We start from the raw sequence: 19,153 nt of genomic DNA on the forward strand, positions 1-19,153 counted from the left end.
CTCTCACCAGTAGCAAGTAGGACACTTTCACTGGTGAGTATAAAGCACAATTTAATTCTTTAGAATTTAATTAAAAAAATTTTTTTTTTAAAAAACAATCTTCCACATGTGAATTGATGCGGTGCTATCTTCCTTAGCCTACAGAAATGTTTCCTGTCCCTTCCCATCTCATAATTTTCACAAGCAATCCCAAGGTGAAAGTTAACAAGATGCTAGTCAAATTTCATTGCTGCCCATAGGATTCTGAATAGCAACCATGAAATGACCAAAATATTGCTAATGTTATATTCTGCTGCTTGTTGAGAATGTTATAAGCAGAAGCAGACATTGGAACATTGGTTGAAGACCCAAGAAAAGTGTTGGTGTAAAACAGAGAAGACTTCTGTTCTTCTGCAGTAGCTGGGAAGCTAGGGGAGCGATGGAGTATTAGAATTCTCCCCTTTATCTCCTGAAACAGTCAGGATGCTCTGGAGTGGGGGAAGGAGCTTTTCCTCCCTTCTAGGAGCAAGAGTGTTAACTTTAAACTTATTGTAGCCAGATACTGATGCAAAGGCTCTATGTAGCTTGTTACTGCAGTGAGAGGCCATGACATTCCCCTGGTGTTATCTGGATGGGTGATCTGCTAGGTCAGTCCAATCCTTGGCTCTGGGAGCCAGCCTTACCCTGCACTGCTGTGAGAACCCCCACTCTTGGGCTGTTCACACACAGCCTCTGGCATGTAAGCTGCTTGGATTGTGTAACCGAATGACACTAGCCAATATCTCCTGTCCCAGACACAACCCTAGGAACCTGTGTCTTGCAGTGTCCAGTTATGCCCGCTAGATGCTGTAAGCTTATATGAGTTAGTCAATTTAACAAAGAAATTGATATGCACCAGGCTTGTTATCTCAAGGAGAGTCTCTGACGTGCTTCAAACCAAACGTACTGGTTCAGGTAGAATAAACAAATTTATGAACTACAAAAGATAGATTTTAAGTGATTATAAGTCAAAGCACAAAAAGTCAAATGAAATAATCAGTGTCCTTACAAACTTAGATGCTTTTCACCACAGGCTGGCTAGTTGACCTTCAGCCAAGCTCTCCCCTTTGATCAACTGTTCAGTTGCTTGGTGGTGATATCTGTAGATGGAGGTGGAAGAAAGAGGAAGAGTATGGCAAATGTCTTTCCCTTTTATCATGTTCTTTCTTTCCTCTTGGCTTTGCTCCTCCCCCTTCAGGGTCAGGTGAGCGTTACCTCATCGTAGTCCCCAACTGACCAATGGAAGGTGGGTGACTCGCTTGAGACTCCAACAGATCCTTTGTTGCTGCTTAAGCTGGTGTCCATTGTTCCTGTGAGGCTGGGCTGGGTTTGTCCCATACATGCCCTGATGAGGTGTGAACTGCCCCTCTGTTCCTGGAGAGTTTTGCCTGGGCTTGTTTTAAGCCATGAGGACACATTTTGAGCCTCATAACTATATACATGAAATTACAACCTATAACATTACTATAACAACAATGCCCCGTGCATCATGAGCCTTCTGGAGACACCCGGCATGACAAACTTTGCATTGGATACCACACAATCATATTATAAGGATGAACATAGGATGCAGGGTGTTCCCTTGAGATACAGAGTGTCACACCTGCTCCCTTAGTCAGTGACTAACCCTCTTGCAGTAAACTATCTCAAAGGCAGTTTGTGTTATAGTTCTCTTGGCATCCAGCCATTTAAGGCCAGGAGGCAGCGTGCCTCAGTTTCCCCCACACCCAGCAAACCAGCTTTGTTATGGTTTCTCCACTGTGGTAAGCTTTAAGTCTGTTTACAGGTATTAATTGAAAAGTAGCATTATCATATCCATGTCAAAATTCTTATCCCCCAAACTTAACATTAATACCAAAATTTTTATCACAGATGTGCACTTGTCTGGGTGTTTTTACCTACCCAATCCCCACCTCCAGTATAAAATGGTCAGTGAAGATGTGGCCCCTTAACTGACTTCAAGGACGCAAAACCCGATAAGATTCTGGAATTCTTTCACTCTTTTTGGAAGGGATTGGATAACTTGGATGTGGTCTGTTTGAGGACATGAGCCTAGATTACAGACAGAACACTTTTGTTGTTGTCCTTTTTGTACTTTGTATCCACTTAGGTATCCCCTAACTTGGTATCTATTTCTAAAAGAGTCTTAAAAATTGCCCCTCAGTGGTGGTGCATCATACCATTTATTCTGCAACCCCAAAATCTGAAGGATTAGCTGGAGGTCTAAATCAGGGGCTAGTCCATCTCAGATAGCTTTTAAGTGTTGGCATAGAGTGAACATTTTAAAAGAAATATAGTAAGACAAATTCTAGTAACCAGAGCAAATCACATGAATCAGAAAGTTCAGTTAAGTTCTAAATTTTTCACTTTCTAGGGTGTCAACACCTGTAGCATGACTTAGATCTGGAGTTAGAATTTCAGAGTGCAATGTCTAAATTTTGGTATATTACAAAGTCCTTTGGCCTGTTTCTCTGAGAAATGATAGGATCTGATTCTCATTATTCCAATTTACATCTTTGTAAGTGTTAACTCTATTGACTTTAAATGAGGAATTATGCCAGTTTTATGCTCGTGCAAGTAGGAAGAGAATGGGACCCATATAGCTGTCTCAGAATCATAGAATATTAGGTTTGGAAGAGATCTCAGGAGGTCATCTAGTCTGATCTCCTGCTCAAAGCAGGACCAACACCAACTAAATCATCTCAACCAAGGCTTTGTAAAGCCGGACCTTAAAAACCTCTAAGGATGGAGATTCCTCCACCTCCCTAGGTAACCCATTCCAGTGCTTCACCATCCTCCTAGTGAAATAGTGTTGCCTAGTATCATAGAATATCAGGGTTGGAAGGGACCTCAGGAGGTCATCTAGTCCAACCCCCTGCTCAAAGCAGGACCAATCCCCAACTAAATCATCGCAGCCAGGGCTTTGTCAAGCCTGACCTTAAAAATATCTAAGGAAGGAGATTCCACCACCTCCCTAGGTAACGCATTCCAGTGTTTCACCACCCTCCTAGTGAAAAAGTTTGTCCTAATATCCAACCTAAACCTCCCCCACTGCAACTTGAGACCATTACTCCTTGTTCTGTCATCCGCTACTACTGAGAACGGTCTAGAGCCATCCTCTTTGGAACCCCCTTTCAGGTAGTTGAAAGCAGCTATCAAATCCCCCCTCATTCTTCTCTTTTGCAGGCTAAACAATCCCAGCTCCCTCAGCCTCTCCTCATAAGTCATGTGTTCTAGACCCCTAATCATTTTTGTTGCCCTTCGCTGGACTCTCTCCAATTTATCCACATCCTTCTTGTAGTGTGGGGCCCAAAACTGGACACAGTACTCCAGATGAGGCCTCACCAATGTCGAATAGAGGGGAACGATCACGTCCCTCGATCTGCTCGCTATGCCCCTACTTATACATCCCAAAATGCCATTGGCCTTCTTGGCAACAAGGGCACACTGCTGACTCATATCCAGCTTCTCGTCCACTGTCACCCCTAGGTCCTTTTCCGCAGAACTGCTGCCTAGCCATTCGGTCCCTAGTCTGTAGCGGTGCATTGGATTCTTCCATCCTAAGTGCAGGACCCTGCACTTATCCTTATTGAACCTCATCAGATTTCTTTTGGCCCAATCCTCCAATTTGTCTAGGTCCTTCTGTATCCTATCCCTCCCCTCCAGCATATCTACCACTCCTCCCAGTTTAGTATCATCCGCAAATTTGCTGAGAGTGCAATCCACACCATCCTCCAGATCATTTATGAAGATATTGAACAAAACCGGCCCCAGGACCGACCCTTGGGGCACTCCACTTGATACCGGCTGCCAACTAGACATGGAGCCATTGAAATCCGCTAGGATTTCACCATTAAGCCAAGCTGGTCGCCTGCCATATTTACTATTCTTTCGACTCATTGGGATGGTTTGTCCCTGTAACCTCAACAGGGATTCCTTGAAATACAGCCAGCTCTCCTGGACTCCTTTCCCCTTCAAGTTAGTCCCCCAGGGGATCCTGGCCATCCGTTCCCTGAGGGAGTCGAAGTCTGCTTTCCTGAAGTCCAGGGTCCGTATCCTGCTGCTTACCTTTCTTCCCTGCGTCAGTATCCTGAACTCAACCAACTCATGGTCACTGCCTCCCAGATTCCCATCCACTTTTGCTTCCCCCACTAATTCTACCCGGTTTGTGAGCAGCAGGTCAAGAAAAGCGCCCCCCCCAGTTGGCTCCTCTAGCACTTGCGCCAGGAAATTGTCCCCTACGCTTTCCAAAAACTTCCTGGGTTGTCTATGCACCGCTGTATTGCTCTCCCAGCAGATATCAGGAAAATTAAAGTCACCCATGAGAATCAGGGCATGCAATCTAGTAGCTTCCGTGAGCTGCTGGAAGAAAGCCTCATCTACCTCATCCCCCTGGTCCGGTGGTCTATAGCAGACTCCCACCACTACATCACTCTTGTTGCACACACTTCTAAACTTAATCCAGAGACACTCAGGTTTTTCTACAGTTTCGTACCGGAGCTCTGAGCAGTCAACTTGTCTTTGTTGAACCTCATCATATTTGTTTTGGCCCAATCCTCTAATTTGTCTAGGTCCCTCTGTATCCTATCCCTACCCTCCAGCGTATCTACCTCTCTCCCAGTTTAGTGTCATCTGCAAACTTGCTGAGGGTGCAATCCACACCATCCTCCAGATCATTTATGAAGATACTGAACAAAACCGGCCCCAGGACCGACCCTTGGGGCACTCCACTTGATACCGGCTGCCAACTAGACATGGAGCAATTGATCACTACCCGTTGAGCCCGACAATCTAGCCAACTTTCTAACTACCTTATAGTGCATTCATCCAGCCCATACTTCTTTAACTTGCTGGCAAGAATACTGTGGGAGACTGTGTCAAAAGCTTTGCTAAAGTCAAGGAACAACACGTCCACCGCTTTCCCCTCATCCACAGAGCCAGTTATCTCATCATAGAAGGCAATTAGATTAGTCAGGCATGACTTGCCCTTGGTGAATCCATGCTGACTGTTCCTGATCACTTTCCTCTCCTCTAAGTGCTTCAGAATTGATTCCTTGAGGACCTGCTCCATGATTTTTCCAGGGACTGAGGTGAGGCTGACTGGCCTGTAGTTCCCAGGATCCTCCTCCTTCCCTTTTTTAAAGATGGGCACTACATTAGCCTTTTTCCAGTTGTCCAGGACTTCCAACCTAGACCTCCCCCACCACAACTTGAGATCATTGCTTCTCTTTCTGTCATTTGCCTAGCTTCATCCTCTTTTTGGAACCCCCCTTCAGGTAATTGAAGGCTGCTATCAAATCGCTCCTCAGTCTTCTCTTCTGTGGACTAAATAATCCCAGTTCCCTCAGCCTCTCCCCGTAAATCATGTGCTCCAGCCTCCTAATAATTTTCGTTACCCTCCGCCGGACTGTCTCCAATTTGTCCACATCCCTTCTGTAGTGGGGGGACCAAAATTGGAAAGCAATACTCCAGGAGTGGCTTCACCAGTGTCGAAGAGAGGGGAATAATCACTTTCCTCTGTCTTGTGGCAATGCTTCTACCAATTCAGCCTTCTTGGCAACAAGGTCACACTGTTGACTCATATCCAGCTTCTCGTTCACTGTAATCCGCAGGTCCTTTTCTACAGAACTGCTGCTTAGCCAGTCGGTCCCCAGCCTGTAGCGGTGCATGGGATTCTCCCTTCCTAAGTGCAGAACTCTGCACTTGTCCTTGTTGAACCTCATCAGATTTCTTTTGGCCCAATCCTCCAATTTGTCTAGGTCACTCTGGACCCTATCCCTACCCTCAAGCATATCTACCTCTCCCCCCAACTTAGTGTCCTCTGAAAACTTGCTGAGGGTCAATTAATCCCATTATCCAGATCATTAATGAAGATGTTGAACAAAACCGGCCCCAGGACTGCCCCCTGGGGCACTCTGCTTGATACTGACTGCCAATTAGACATGGAGCCATTGATCGCTACCCATTGAGCCCGATGATCAAGCCAGCTTTCTATCCACCTTATAGTCCATTCATCCAGCCCATACTACTTTAAGTTGCCGGCAAGAATACTGTGGAAGACTAAAGTCAAGATATATCACATCCAGCACTTTCTCCGTATCCCCAGAGCCCGTTATCTCACCATAGAAGGCAATCAGGTTGGTCAGGCATGACTTTCCTTTGGTGAATCCATGTTGATTGTTCCTGATCATCTTCTTCTCCTCCAAAGTGCTTCAAAATGGATTCCTTGAGGACCTGCTCCATGATTTTGCCAGGGACTGAAGTGAGGCTGACCGATCTGTAGTTCCCCGGGTTCTCTTTTTTTCCCTTTTTTGGCTCTGCAATCACATCAGCCAACTCCCTCAGTACCCTTGGATGCATTAGTTCTGGACCCATGGCCTTGTGCACATCCAGCTTTTCAAAATAATCCTTAACCTGTTCTTTCACCACTGAGGGCTACTCACCTACTCCCCATGCTGTGTTGTCCAGTGCAGCAGTCTGGGACTGTCTTTGTCTGTGAAGACCGAGGCAAAAAAGCATTGAGAACTTCAGCTTTTTCCACATCATCTGTCACTATGTTGCCTCCCCCATTCAGTAAGGGTCCCACACTTTCCCTGATCATCTTGTTGCTAACATACCTGTAGAAACCCTTCTTGTTACCCTTCACGTTCCTTGCTAGCTGCACCTCCAATTGTGCCTTGGCCTTCCTGATTACACGCCTGCATGCTCTAGCAGTATTTTTATACTCTTCAGTAGTCATCTATCCAAATTTCCAGGTCTTGTAAACTTCCTTTTTGAGTTAAGCTCACCGAAGATTTCACTGTTACGGTTGCCTGCCAAATTTGCTATTCTTTTTGCACTTCGGGATGGATTGTTCCTGCACCCTCAATAAGGCTTCTTTAAAATACAGCCAGCTCTCCTGGGCTCCTTGCCCTGTTCATATTAGTCTCCCAGGGGATCCTGCCCATCAGTTCCCTAAGGGAGTCTAAGTCTGCTTTTCTGAAGTCCAGGATCCTTATTTATCTACTCTCCTTTCTTCCTTTTTTCAGGATCCTGAACTCAACCGTCTCATGGTCACTGCTGCCTAGGTTGCCACCCACTTTTACTTCCCCTATCAATTCTTCTTTGTTTGTAAGCAGCAAGTCCAGAGGATCACGGCCCCTAGTCGGTTCCTCCAGCACTTGTACCAGGAAGTTGTCCCCAACATTCTCCAAAAACTTCCTGGATTGTCTGTGCACTGCTGTATTGCTCTCCCAGCAGATGTCAGGGTGATTGAAGTCCCCCATTAGAACCAGGACCTGTGATCTGGAGACTTCCGTCTCATGAGTGCTTTCAGTTCAAACAGTGGTTAGAATATGTCCTAATTCTAAAAGGAGATGGACCGGGGAGTACTGTAACTCATTAAGTGATGTGTAATTTTGAAAGTACCTCCTTTTTTTTTTTTTCTTTTGGACAACACAATTTTGGATTTTCTTCAATCCTCCAGTCCTTCCTTGCAGTTACAAATGTCCTAAATATTCTTGTTCTGGTCTGCCTGCTTCTTTTCTGTTCTGATTTGCTGGTAGCTGCTACAATCAGAGTGCTGTAGTCTTTATATGCAAATTAAGAACTCTTGGAAATACTGTTCTTGTGCTGATTATGACTGATTTAGGAGGTGGTTGGTGCATTATGGATTTATGAAAATCTATTAATCTTATCTGTGTCTTTACGCTGTGCCCTCATACACCAGCATGTGAATTGTAATAAACAGTTACTCTGTTGTAAAATAATTAATGCCACACCAAAGGGTCACAAACTTGAAATCTAGTCAATTTAAAAAAAAAAAAAAAAAAAGCTTTTGGTATTACACCTGCCACTCACGCGCCTTGCCATATTTTGTAATTTTTAGATATTTTTCCCATATTAAAACTTGGTATTCTAAGGTGCAGAAAAAGAGAAAATGATGAAGCTAGCTTTATACAAGTCTCCTTAAATGTACGAACTGTGGCAAAATTGATTTTTTTCCTCTAAACTTTTACAGGGTATGTCTACACTAGAAATGTAAGTCAACCTATATTAGGTAGATTTTACAGCCACCACTATAATAACAGTGGTGGTGCATGTCCACACTATCCTCCTTGGATTGGTGATGTGCTTCCTCAGCAGGAGTGCACCTAAGAGGGACAGTGTGGGAAGCTGAGAGCCTGGTCTCTCAGCTCCGCTGGCAGCTCCCTGCCAGGAGCCCAGCTGCCTCACAGGCTCCCGGAAGGCTCCCCATTCACCGCTGGAAGCGGGGTCCAGCCACCCAGCTCTCTAGGGGTGTGAAATTGACAAGACAGTCAACAGCCGATGTAAGTAACACAGTGTCTACACGAGCACTTTGTCTCCTTAACTACACTGACATAAGCCCTCTGCCTTTCATGGAGATGGAGTTATTATGTTGGTGAAGTAGGGCACTTACGTCACCAAGAGCAAGGCTGTAGACATAATTAGGTCAAGATAAGCTGTCTTACATCAACCTAACTGTGTGGTGTAGACGAGGCCACAGGAAACATGGGTGCTACAGTGGAAGTTAAATCTTGTCTTGTTAAATCAAACTGCAAGTTTGATTTTTTTTTTTTAAAGTCCACTGTTTATTTTCTAAAAAGGTGCGTGTGGGAGTGGAGAATGGGGGGAAAAGAACTCTAAAGTAATTTTGGTTTATTATAAAAATCCTTGCTTCCTGACTGTAGCTCTTCTATGTAAAGACTACATAGTACTGTGTGTTTCTGAATCCCTTTGTTCCTTGCCTTCATACAACTCCAATTTAGGAGACTAGAACAACTCTTGTATCTGTTAAACAAAATCTCTCATTTTAAAACTCGTAGCCAAACTTTCAGAAGTGTTATTGATTTAACAAATTGTGCTGACTTTACAGAGGGACTGAAGACTCTCGGCTCCCACTGAAATAAAGTGCCTGAAAAAACTGAGAAACACACCAGTGAAGACTTCTGAAAACTTTCTTTAAATTTTAGTTTTAGAGATCAAAGATGTAATTGCCAAATTATCTTAATGAATAAATGCCATTGGAGGATTTTTAGGGAAAGGATTCAGAATACTTTAGGGGAGTAGTGTGGTGTGAAATTTGTGTCAGAATGAGTAACTAGAGATGAAAGTATTCTCCTGTGGTTTAGGCCTATTTTATAGTGCCAGTTCCTTAATGTATTCTTCAGAGATGTGCTTTCACTATTGGCAACTGGGCTATTGCTGTAGGCAGGGGCACTAGAACCAGAGAGGGCAGGAGGGCTAGCACTCCTGCAATGGAAATAGTATGAGGGCTCCACCACCACATAAACTTGTGCACATCCAGGAGGAGGGGGGCACTGAGGCGAGAGTGGGACCCAGCGGGGCTGGAGTGGCCACCATGGGGCTAAGGGAATGAGACCTGGAGGGAGCAGACTGGGACTCCCAGGATCTTCCTTCCCAGCCTGGAACAAGCTGCGCCCCGCACTCCACCTCTTTGCATGTTCTATTATTTTCCTTGTTTGGCCTGTTCTGTAGTAGGTCACTTCTGGGTACCTGTCTCACTCTGTCAATCTGTTTCCTTACTTCCCCAGGTGGGTATTGTAGTTTTAAGAATGTTTGATAAAGACCTTGTAGGTGTTTGTCTCTGTCTGAGGGATTGGAACAAATGCGGTTGTATTTTAGGACTTGGCTGTAGACAATGGATCGTGTGTTGTGTCCTGGATGGAAGCTGGAGGCATGTAGGTAAGTATAGCGGTCAGTAGGTTTCCAGTATAGGGTGTTTTTTTGCGACCATCACTTATTTGCAGGAAGTAGATCCAGGAAGTGGATCTCTTGTGTGGACTGGTCCAGGCTGAGGTTGATGGTGGGGTGGAAATTGTTGAAATCCAGGTGGAATTCTTCAAGGGCCTCCTTCCCATGGGTCCATACAATGAAGATGTCATCAGTGTAGCGCAAGTAGGGGAGGGGCCCTAGGGGACGAGAGCTGAGGAAGTGTTGTTCTAAGTCGGCCATAAAAATGCTGGCTTGCTGTGGAGCTATGCGGGTACTCATGGAAGTGCCACTGACTTGAAGGTATAAGTTGTCCCCAAATGTGAAATGGTGGTGGGTGAGGACAAAGTCACAAACCTCAGCCACCAGGTGTACCGTGGCCTCATCACGGATGCTGTTGCTGACAGCTTGTAGTCCATCCTTGTGTGGAATATTGGTGTAAAGAGCTTCTACATCCATGGTGTTTTCAGGAAGATCACCAATGCATTGTAGTTTCCTCAGGAAGTCGGTGGTGTCTCAAAGACAGCTAGGAGTGCTGGTAGTGTAGGGTCTGAGGAGAGAGGCCAAATAGCCAGATAATCCTGCTGTAAGAGTGCCAGTGCGTGAGATGATGAGGGGTCTGCGATTTCCAGGTTTATGGGTCTTGGGTAGCAGATAGATAGAATACCCCTGGTCAGGGCTCTAGGAGCGTGTCTGTGATTTCTTCCTGTGCTGTAGCAGGGAGTTTCTTGAGCAGATGTCCTAAAAAAAACCAAGTACTTATAACAACATATTTAAGAAAACATATTCTACTACAAAAGTATAAAAGGAGGGTTTGAATTAATAAACATTTACCCAATATACCTTTTCAATTCCTTTGTTTAAGGCTATATGTCTCTCCAAGAAAATCCATTGCAGATCAGAAAACAGAGCCTCCTTTGAAATGGTGTCGACAGGTGTTGGATAACCCAAGTCCTGAGACAGAAGTAGCCTGCCGAGCCCTTATAAATAGACTTGACCAAGGTATGTACACTAAATATATCTTGAATATTTAGATATATATTGCATTATTACTGAAGTAATAGTTGAACTAGAAATAAAATATAGTGTATTACAGGCTTAAAGTAAATATAGAGCACATCCATATATATAGAATTAGAACTTTCTGCATTAATTTTGTGAAGCTAAAATGGGTTAACACTGATAGAGGCACTTCTGACCTAGTGCAAAGGAGATAATCTTGCTGATTTCTATCTATACCTGACTTTTTACATAAATTTCACATTCGATGTATAAATCTGAGAATTTGACTTATTGTTTTCAGACTATCGTATTTACAAAAAATTTAATTTGATCCTTTTTTTTATTCAAGACAAAACTTTAAAAATTGGTATTAAAAATATGTAATCAGAGTAAAGCATGTGTGGAAAACAAAACTCTTCTGTAGTTTCTCTCCCTGCAAAAAAATTGTTTAGTAATTTTGTTAATCTTCCTCTTCCTGTAGTGATTCTCCCATGCATTATTTCTAGTCGTGGTTAAACACGGTTAGTGCTAAAAACTTAGTCATGTTACATGAAAACTTCTGATCTTCTATCTTTGGTGTGCCTGGCTTCTAGGAAAATTTTAAATTTTTAATATTACCCTAATATATTCCATGGTGACCATTTCACCTTCAGTATTGCAGCAAAGGTTTCCACTTCCCTGCTTTAACTGGCAGTTTATACTTAATTGGCTCAGGAAGGAACTGAAGCACAAAATGTTATGGAACATTCTCTTTCAGTGGTCACATACTGGCTCAGAAGGCAGCATCTCAGAATTTTTTTTTTTAAACGCAATTTGGGAAGGAACTGACCATTCAGTGTTGTGAACATCCTTTTTTAAAGAGTTTTGAAAGAATAGATGTACAGTTGACTTCACTGTAATATTGATAACTTTGTACTTGTGTATTTCCTAGGGATGTACAATATTAAATGGTTAACCAGTTAGTATTGGTCTTATTGTTAACCCACCCTGACCGTTAACCTCCTACATGCGGGTCTCTAACCGGTTCTCCGACCCTGGGCCCGCTGGCCAGCCAGCCTCAGCAGCCCCAGGCCGCACTGTGGGCTTTGCCGGCGGCAGCCAGCTGGGAGGGGGAGTGTGTTTAGGCGGGGGGAGGGGCAGGAGCTGCAGGTCCTGTCAGGGGGTAAATTATTCCCTGGCCTCCCCCTGTGCCACTGGAAGGAGTTTGGCTGCGGAGGCGGACAGCATGCTGGTCAGGGAAGGGAAGCTGCTGCTGCTGTGATGGCATGAGTGTCTGCGGAGGCCGCATCAGGACAAACTAGGTACCTGGGGCCCCTCTCCCTTTAATTGGTTAACTGGTTAAACTATATAATTTTAATAGTTTAAACGGTTATCTTTTTAAACGATATTTACATCCCTAGTATTTCCCCATTATGCCAGTTAATATTGACGTTTCGGGTACAAGGTGAATATGCTGGTAGAGCCCTCATCCATCGTTCCCCTGACCTCTTTTCTCCACAATCCTGGAACCACAAAGTAATGTTGATAATCTTGAGTTAACTGAGTCACTTTTATATTCATTCTAATCCTCACTGTCGTGTGTGTGATCTGTTTTTCCACTCTTCTCCCATAGTAGCTGCTATGATTGCTGCAGTCAAAAAGAGTGTGAGCTCCTGCTGCAGCATCCCTTTTAGTGACCAGTTGTTAGGGGACAGGAAAATGTAATTCATGTTGCATCATCTCTGATGTCTGGCCTGACTCATGATTAAGGCTACGATTTTGTCACAGAGATCGCAGAAGTCACGGAATCCATGACTTCCAGCAACCTCCGTGACTTCAGCAGAGGGGACTGCAGGGCCCCTGCCGCCCACGGTGGGGCCACGAGCTGCAGGGTACCCCCACAGCCTCTGGAGGCCCCTGCAGCTCCCAGTCACCATGAGTGGCAGGGGAACCCCCGAGGTACTCCCTTTCAGGCGGTGTGGGGATTCGCAGATCCCCATTTTGTCCTGGACGTTTTTAGTAAAAGTCACGGACAGGTCACAGCTTCTGTGAATTTTTCTTTTTTTCCTGTGACCTGTCTGTGACTTCTACTAAAATTCCAGGACAAAATCTTAGCCTTACTCAAGATACATCTCTCCTAAACCCAAGTCCTGTGCTTGGCAGAGCATGGTACTGGGAGAGCAAGGTCTGGGAGAACTGACATTTGAAAGTCAGTTGACAGTCCTAGTAACTGGAAAAATAATTTTCATATACGTCTGGCATTACTGTTTGCTTATCTTTGAAATGGACAGCATATTCTTGTGTGTGAAAATTTTAACATTTGCCTTGATTCAGCCAAGCAATCCTACTTCAGCCATGTGGGCCTAGGCCCTTGATAAGAACGTGTATTTTTATTTTATTTATGTGCTGACAGTATGTTCAGCAAGGTACATTATCAGATTTATTTTGAGTCAGGCCTTAGGATAGGATGGTATATGATAGCTGAATGTACGTTGTAGAGCTGGGTTTGTTTAAAAACTCAGTCTGTTTTGGTGAACTTTCTATAACCCAGAAGATGGATGAAGGTGTTTTTATTCTATTAACCATTCACTTTCTCTTTCAGATTTTTCCATTAAAGTGCTCTCTTGTGCTGAGCTCTTCTCTGATCAGGCTTTATACCTCCCCCATTTCATTTAACTAGAGCACCAGTTCAAACATCTTTAATGTTCAGTATTTTGTTCACTGTTTCTGGGGTGTGGGTTTTGCACAACAGATATTTTAAACATCTTTGTTTGAAGTTTTGAGCCAAAGTTATATCAAAGTAGCTTAATACTTTGATATTAATATTAAGAGTAAAAATCCAAGGAATATGCATATCTGAATGTAAAGACCAATGAAGTTATTTTCAATATCAGTTAAATAGCATCAGTTAAATAGCATCACATTTTCATTGTTCGGCTTCAAAATTTGAAAGTCCTTTTTGAAGACCAAGGCTGAGATTTCCCCCCTGCTCCAAGCCATTCGTCTTTGAAAAATCTCAGCCTTGGTGAAGAAGCTGCTCTTGGGATACTAAACAGTGATTATACAAGGTTAGGGGTCATGGCAGAGTAGAGGAAGAAATATTGTGTGGCTTTTCACTTATTGTGATGAGTAGTTCATTCATGTTGGATGATTCTAAATGCTGATGATAATGCTTGGTCCTGTACGATTTACTGCCTTTGTCTCCCCAACTTCATTCATTTTCAAAGCTAATTTGGTAATATATATGGCTTTCTTGTATTTTCCTTCTAGCCGGTAGGTGGAAAAACCTGTATTGCAGTCCATTGGCATCACCAAGTTCACATAACTTGAATACAGAGGCAAGCTCCTGTAGCAATGCACTAAACTCTCCTGGGCACCTCAAATCAACTAACAAACCACTACTAACATGTGGCAGCTCAGGTATGGCATGTCAATAATGCAGAGTGAAACTTTTAAAACTATGCAAGAAGAATTGTTGTGGGCTTTTAAAGGGGCGGGGGATCTTGGGATGTGATGAAAAGGAGAATCCAGTGGATATAACTTAATTTGGTTTATATTGCTAGCCTCAGCTATGCATGAAGGCATTGGGAATCTTTTGAGGTGGTAACTTCACCATGGAAGGAGCATCTTTGCATCCTGAATGTCTTGTGATAATTGAATATGTTTGTTTTTATTTATATTATATATTTAAATATATATAATATTTAAAACTCATTCATTTGTACTAACTTTAGGCATTAAAAAAATATGAAACAGCTGTTCAGGTTCAAACAAAACAAAGAAGCATTGCTCCTTAAATAGCCTAGTATAAAACAATAAAGAGTTAACCATTCACAAAAAATACAACTTGAATTCAGCTGGTTACTTGGTGATATTGGGTAAAAATTTCAAAAGCACCTAAGGGACTTAGGAGCTGAAGTCTTACTGAAAGTTAATGGGACATAAGCTCTTAAGTGACTTAGGTGCTTTTGAAAATTATTCTAATTGTCTCTAAACACCAAACTCTTTGCAGTTTCCCCTTTTTAGAGAGATGGTGAAATAATTGAGTAGCTAAATAAAGATGGAATAGTAAAATCTGATGGAAAGCTTTTGCTTGACTTGTTGGAATAAGATTTGTATTACTTTTAAATTAGGTGATGACCAAGACCTCCAACAGGAATAATTTTTATATATATAATATATAAAAATAATATTTTCATCAGAATTTCTGTCCTGATTGGAATGTGGGACCAAAACTTCTAATTTGTGTCAAATGATTAAACTGCTAGTGTTTCTCCTGAACACTTTAGATCAGAGTCTGCCCTTTGGATGCACATGGTCTGCTCTCAGTGAAATTTATACATGGACTCTTTCAGGAGTAGCATTTAGCCCTCTAGATGCAGCCCATGGTTATTTTTGCTGTTGGAGCAATGCTCTGCCTTTTGTTTCCTATCAAAAGAATGTATCTTGTTTTATTTTTGTGTAGATCTGGTTTGCATGTTCAAAAAATTGCATGTTTAACACAGTCTGTCTTGAAACTTGAAGTCACATGAATATTTTAAAAACCTGTCTTGCATGCAAATATTTTGACAGATGCAGGTATGCTTTTGAAATTTTACTTTTTTTTCCTCCTTGATTTTTTAGATTTAATAGAACACAGTTTCTGGAAGTATTGAATTATTTGGACACTCTCTTCTTTTCTTTTGACTGTTTAAGTTCTGTAGGTTGATTTTTATAGGAAAGGATCTCCTTTATAGTTGCAGTGTATTTTGAGGAGCTGAATAAGTTATTAATTTGTTTAATATGGGGTTTGCTTAAAAGGACTGTTCAAATCAGGAACCCAGATCTATTAGTGAGTGTGGGCAAGTCTATGCTTAAAACGCTGCATCAGTGCAGCTGCACCACTGTAGTGCTTTAATGAAGATGCTCTAAGCTGATAGGGGAGAGCTCTCCTGTTAGTGTAGTTAATCCACCTCCTTGAGAGGTGTTAGCTATGTCAGCAGGAGAAGCTCTCCAGCTGTGGTTAGGGGGTTAGGTCAGTATAACTACGTAGCTCGGGGGTGTGGATCTGCAATGGGTTTGACTTTGAGAATCCAAGACTTTTTCCTGGTCCAATGGAAAGTTCCTTGAATACAAATCTTGAATTATCAAGCAAATTTCTTAAACATCAGAAAAATATGAGATCTATGTTTGCCTTTTGGTGGGGGGTGGGGATTGGAAACATCTATGAAATAGTATTTTGGAACAACTCCCATTGGCTGACAGATGAGAGAAGAGCTTCACCAGATGTCCAGAATGGTCAGCGGGACTTAAGGCAATTGCCAAGTGAGTGAACAAGGTTGTCATGTAGTGGCAACTTTTAGTGAGTGAGTGATTTTTTGTTGTTGCACAGTGCTGCCATCTCTTGCCAGATGGTTGAAGGAAGGATGTTTGTGAGGACTAGAAGACAAGGCAGCAGAGTGTACTTCAGGGTGCCAGTTATAAGTGTCAGGGCTGGGTGTTGACAAGGTCTGTGTGGGAGCATCTTCCCCAAACAGGTGTGTAGTACTAAACCATGGGTTTAAACGAAAGTCAATGTTACTGTTTGTAGCATTCGAGAGTCACAACCCCAACTAGAACCTGCTAGTTTTGTATATTAATGCGACTCTTCATTTTATGGCTCCCCTGCTTCAGATATTGTTGACAGGTAAGGTAAGGCTGCGATTGACGGTGACTCCTAGATAGCGGGGATTAAGATTGTGAGCAATTACATTTAGCATCCTCTTAGCTTCAGAATTGTTGAGATGAAAAGCTGAAACACCGTATTTGATGGATTGAGTATGAGCTGCCAGTACCAAAAATAGTTTTCCATTCTCTTCAGATCATTAAGATCTGAGTGTTGTGGCCTGTGTTTTTCGTGCCAAGCATCAGCATAAACGATGCGGCATGTCGTTTTGGACACATCACTTAAAATACAAGTTAAAAAGAGGTGGTGCTAGTACTGATCCCTGTGGGAAGCCATTGTGCAAACTCCACTTTTGGCTACCCTGACTTCCGAGATGGACACAGAATGTTCTGTCCGAGAACATTGACTTAATGAGTCAAAATGTCTGGTCCTGTTGAAGCAGGTTGGAAAGCTTCAGCCGTAAATCCTTATGCCAAGATGGTATCAAAGGCCAATGAGAAGTCGATAAAAGCCGCAGCTGTTTTAAGCTTCTGCTGGCAGCTGGGGCAAAAGCTTGGTCACAGCAGCTTCGCCCGTTCCTTGTGGTCTCCAGGGTGGGGTCAGCCTTGCTAAAGGAGAGTGATAGGGAGATTGCTTTCCAGGTATTAAAATAGTGATGGCCATGGATTGTCTCCAAGCTGTTGGAATTTTGCTGGTCGTGATGTGGCTTTTGTGAATATTGTAGCCATCCAGTTGTGCCCTCTTGGCCTAAGGTATTTAAGAAAGTCTAGAAGGATGCCATCAACATCAGCTGCTTTTCCTGTTTTAGTAGCAGAGAGGGCAGTGTCAATCTCAGCTTTTGTGGAGGGAGGGTTGACAGAATCTTGACAAAGGTGCACTTCGTGCACAAGATTCCTTGAGCTGTTTTTCATCTCTTTTTGTTCATTGCCTTACAATTGTCTGAGTTTTTTAGTAGAAGATTGGCAATGCTGTTAGCAGTAACTTGCATTGCATGTGTGTGGGATGGCGCCACTCCAGCTAGGTACCACAGAAGGGCCTTGCTTTACAACTTGATTACGTTAAGTCTGTGGCCTCCCCCATCTCTGCCCATTATTGTAATCTTATAGATGCCAGTGATTCCAGCAGAGCAGTGGCTGAGTCTGTCAGGATGAATTCCTGATATACTGCATACTGAAGTATTTTGTTGCCATTCTGGAGAAAATTCTTTTGTATTTCTTCACCACCACCACCTTCTTTATTATTTGTATTATCCTAGCACCTACGAGTCTCTTCATCCCCTATCCCTTCTATCAGGACACTTTCAGAGGAAAGAATTCAAGAATGGGATGGAAACAAACTTTTAAAATGGCTTGTAGTAAACAAAAATCTTTCTACAGTGGTTCATCACTTCACTCCATACGAAAATTATTTGCTAACTCAGGCCTGGTCTACACTACAGAGTTAGGTCAATGTAAGGCAGCTTAAGTTGATCTAACTCTGTAAGTGTCTACACTAAAATATAGCTTCCACCGATGTAACTGATGATTTAACTGGGAATTGATGATTTAACTGGGAATTGGTCCTGCTTTGAGCAGGGGGTTGGACTAGATGACCTTCTGGGGTCCCTTCCAACCCTTATATTCTATGATTCTCTGATTCTATGAACTCTCCCACTACATCAACTTTAACTCCACCTCAGCAAGGGGCATAGTGCTTAAGTTGACGGAGAGTCAGTGTGAGCACTGCATTGCTTATATCAACTGTTGCTGCCTTTCAGAAGCCATCCTAAAATGCCCCACGCTGACTGTTAAATTGGTGCAAGTGCTCCTGGTGAGGACACGCACCGTCGACACAAGGAGTGTAGTGTGGACATGCAAAAGCAATTTAATTACTGCAGTGGCTGTATGTAACTTAGATCGACTTAATTTTTTAGTGTAGACTTGCCCTCAGTTAATGAAGTGTAAAATCTGTTGTGGAATACCAGAACAGAAACAGAAGTATGGTAATGCTTTTATTTTAGTCACTGGTCAGCAGGATTGTCAAAGATTAGTGCACCATGAATAACTAATGCAAAGTTAAATCCCTGCAGTCCTTTCTCAGAACAGACTTTACATATAGAACATCCAGAGTTTGTTGCTGGCTTCTGGCCAGTCCAGAGTAGTTGAGTTTTGCCCTCTTAGGGTGGAAGGTAATGTCTTTGGAAGAACATTGTGCTGTTTTATTCAGTGTACCACATCCTGCCAACGTGCTACTTTTGCTTAGCTGCTGGAAATATTTTTGATATCTCTGAAAAGATGAGGACAAAGAGGAGAAGGTCATTGTACTGAAAGTGTCTGTTCTAAAGATACAGAACTTCTTTGTATTATTAGTGCTCGTATGGCTCCTCCTACCAGAGGAGTGCCTTACAGTCTTTAATGCAGTTATCCTCCCTGTGACGGGTTTCCCCTGGGGTACCACTGAACTGGAGCCTGGGGGGAAGTGGTGGAGTGGGGGCGGGGCCTGGGGCTGAGCGGGGGAATTGCGGGGTCTGAAAAATTTAAAATCAAAATGGGGGTCCTCGGGTTGCTAAAGTTTGAGAACTGTTGTTATAGATGGAAAAACTGAGGCACAGAGTGACTAAGTGACTCATCCAAGGTCACACAGGAAGTGTGTGGTTGAGCAGAGAATTGAACCCAGGTCTCCCAAGTTCCAGACTAATGCCCTAGCCCCTGGAATATCCTTCTTCTTTCAAAATTTTGCTCAACCCAAATGGAACATCTTGATGGGAATGACATGGAGAGTCTGCCACTATTACCTTAA

At 43.0% G+C, this 19,153-nt stretch overlaps 1 protein-coding gene across 6 annotated transcripts in view; it reads left to right on the top strand.

The window, feature by feature from the left end:
• Nucleotides 1–19,153, top strand: part of LOC125642780 (SLAIN motif-containing protein-like) — a 105,570-nt gene that overhangs the window by 24,081 nt on the left and 62,336 nt on the right. For 4 of the 6 annotated variants that reach the window (XM_048864556.2, XM_048864560.2, XM_048864559.2 and 1 more), the window contains exons 4-5: nucleotides 10,616–10,752; nucleotides 14,002–14,151. In XM_048864556.2, coding sequence (XP_048720513.2) covers nucleotides 10,616–10,752; nucleotides 14,002–14,151 — 287 coding nt within the window. The remainder of the gene's footprint in view (nucleotides 1–10,615; nucleotides 10,753–14,001; nucleotides 14,152–19,153) is intronic. The other 2 variants (XM_048864557.2, XM_048864562.2) reach the window with 1 other exon arrangement.

This window comes from Caretta caretta, chromosome 9 (assembly GCF_965140235.1).
Source record: "Caretta caretta isolate rCarCar2 chromosome 9, rCarCar1.hap1, whole genome shotgun sequence".
NCBI lineage: Eukaryota > Metazoa > Chordata > Testudines > Cheloniidae > Caretta > Caretta caretta.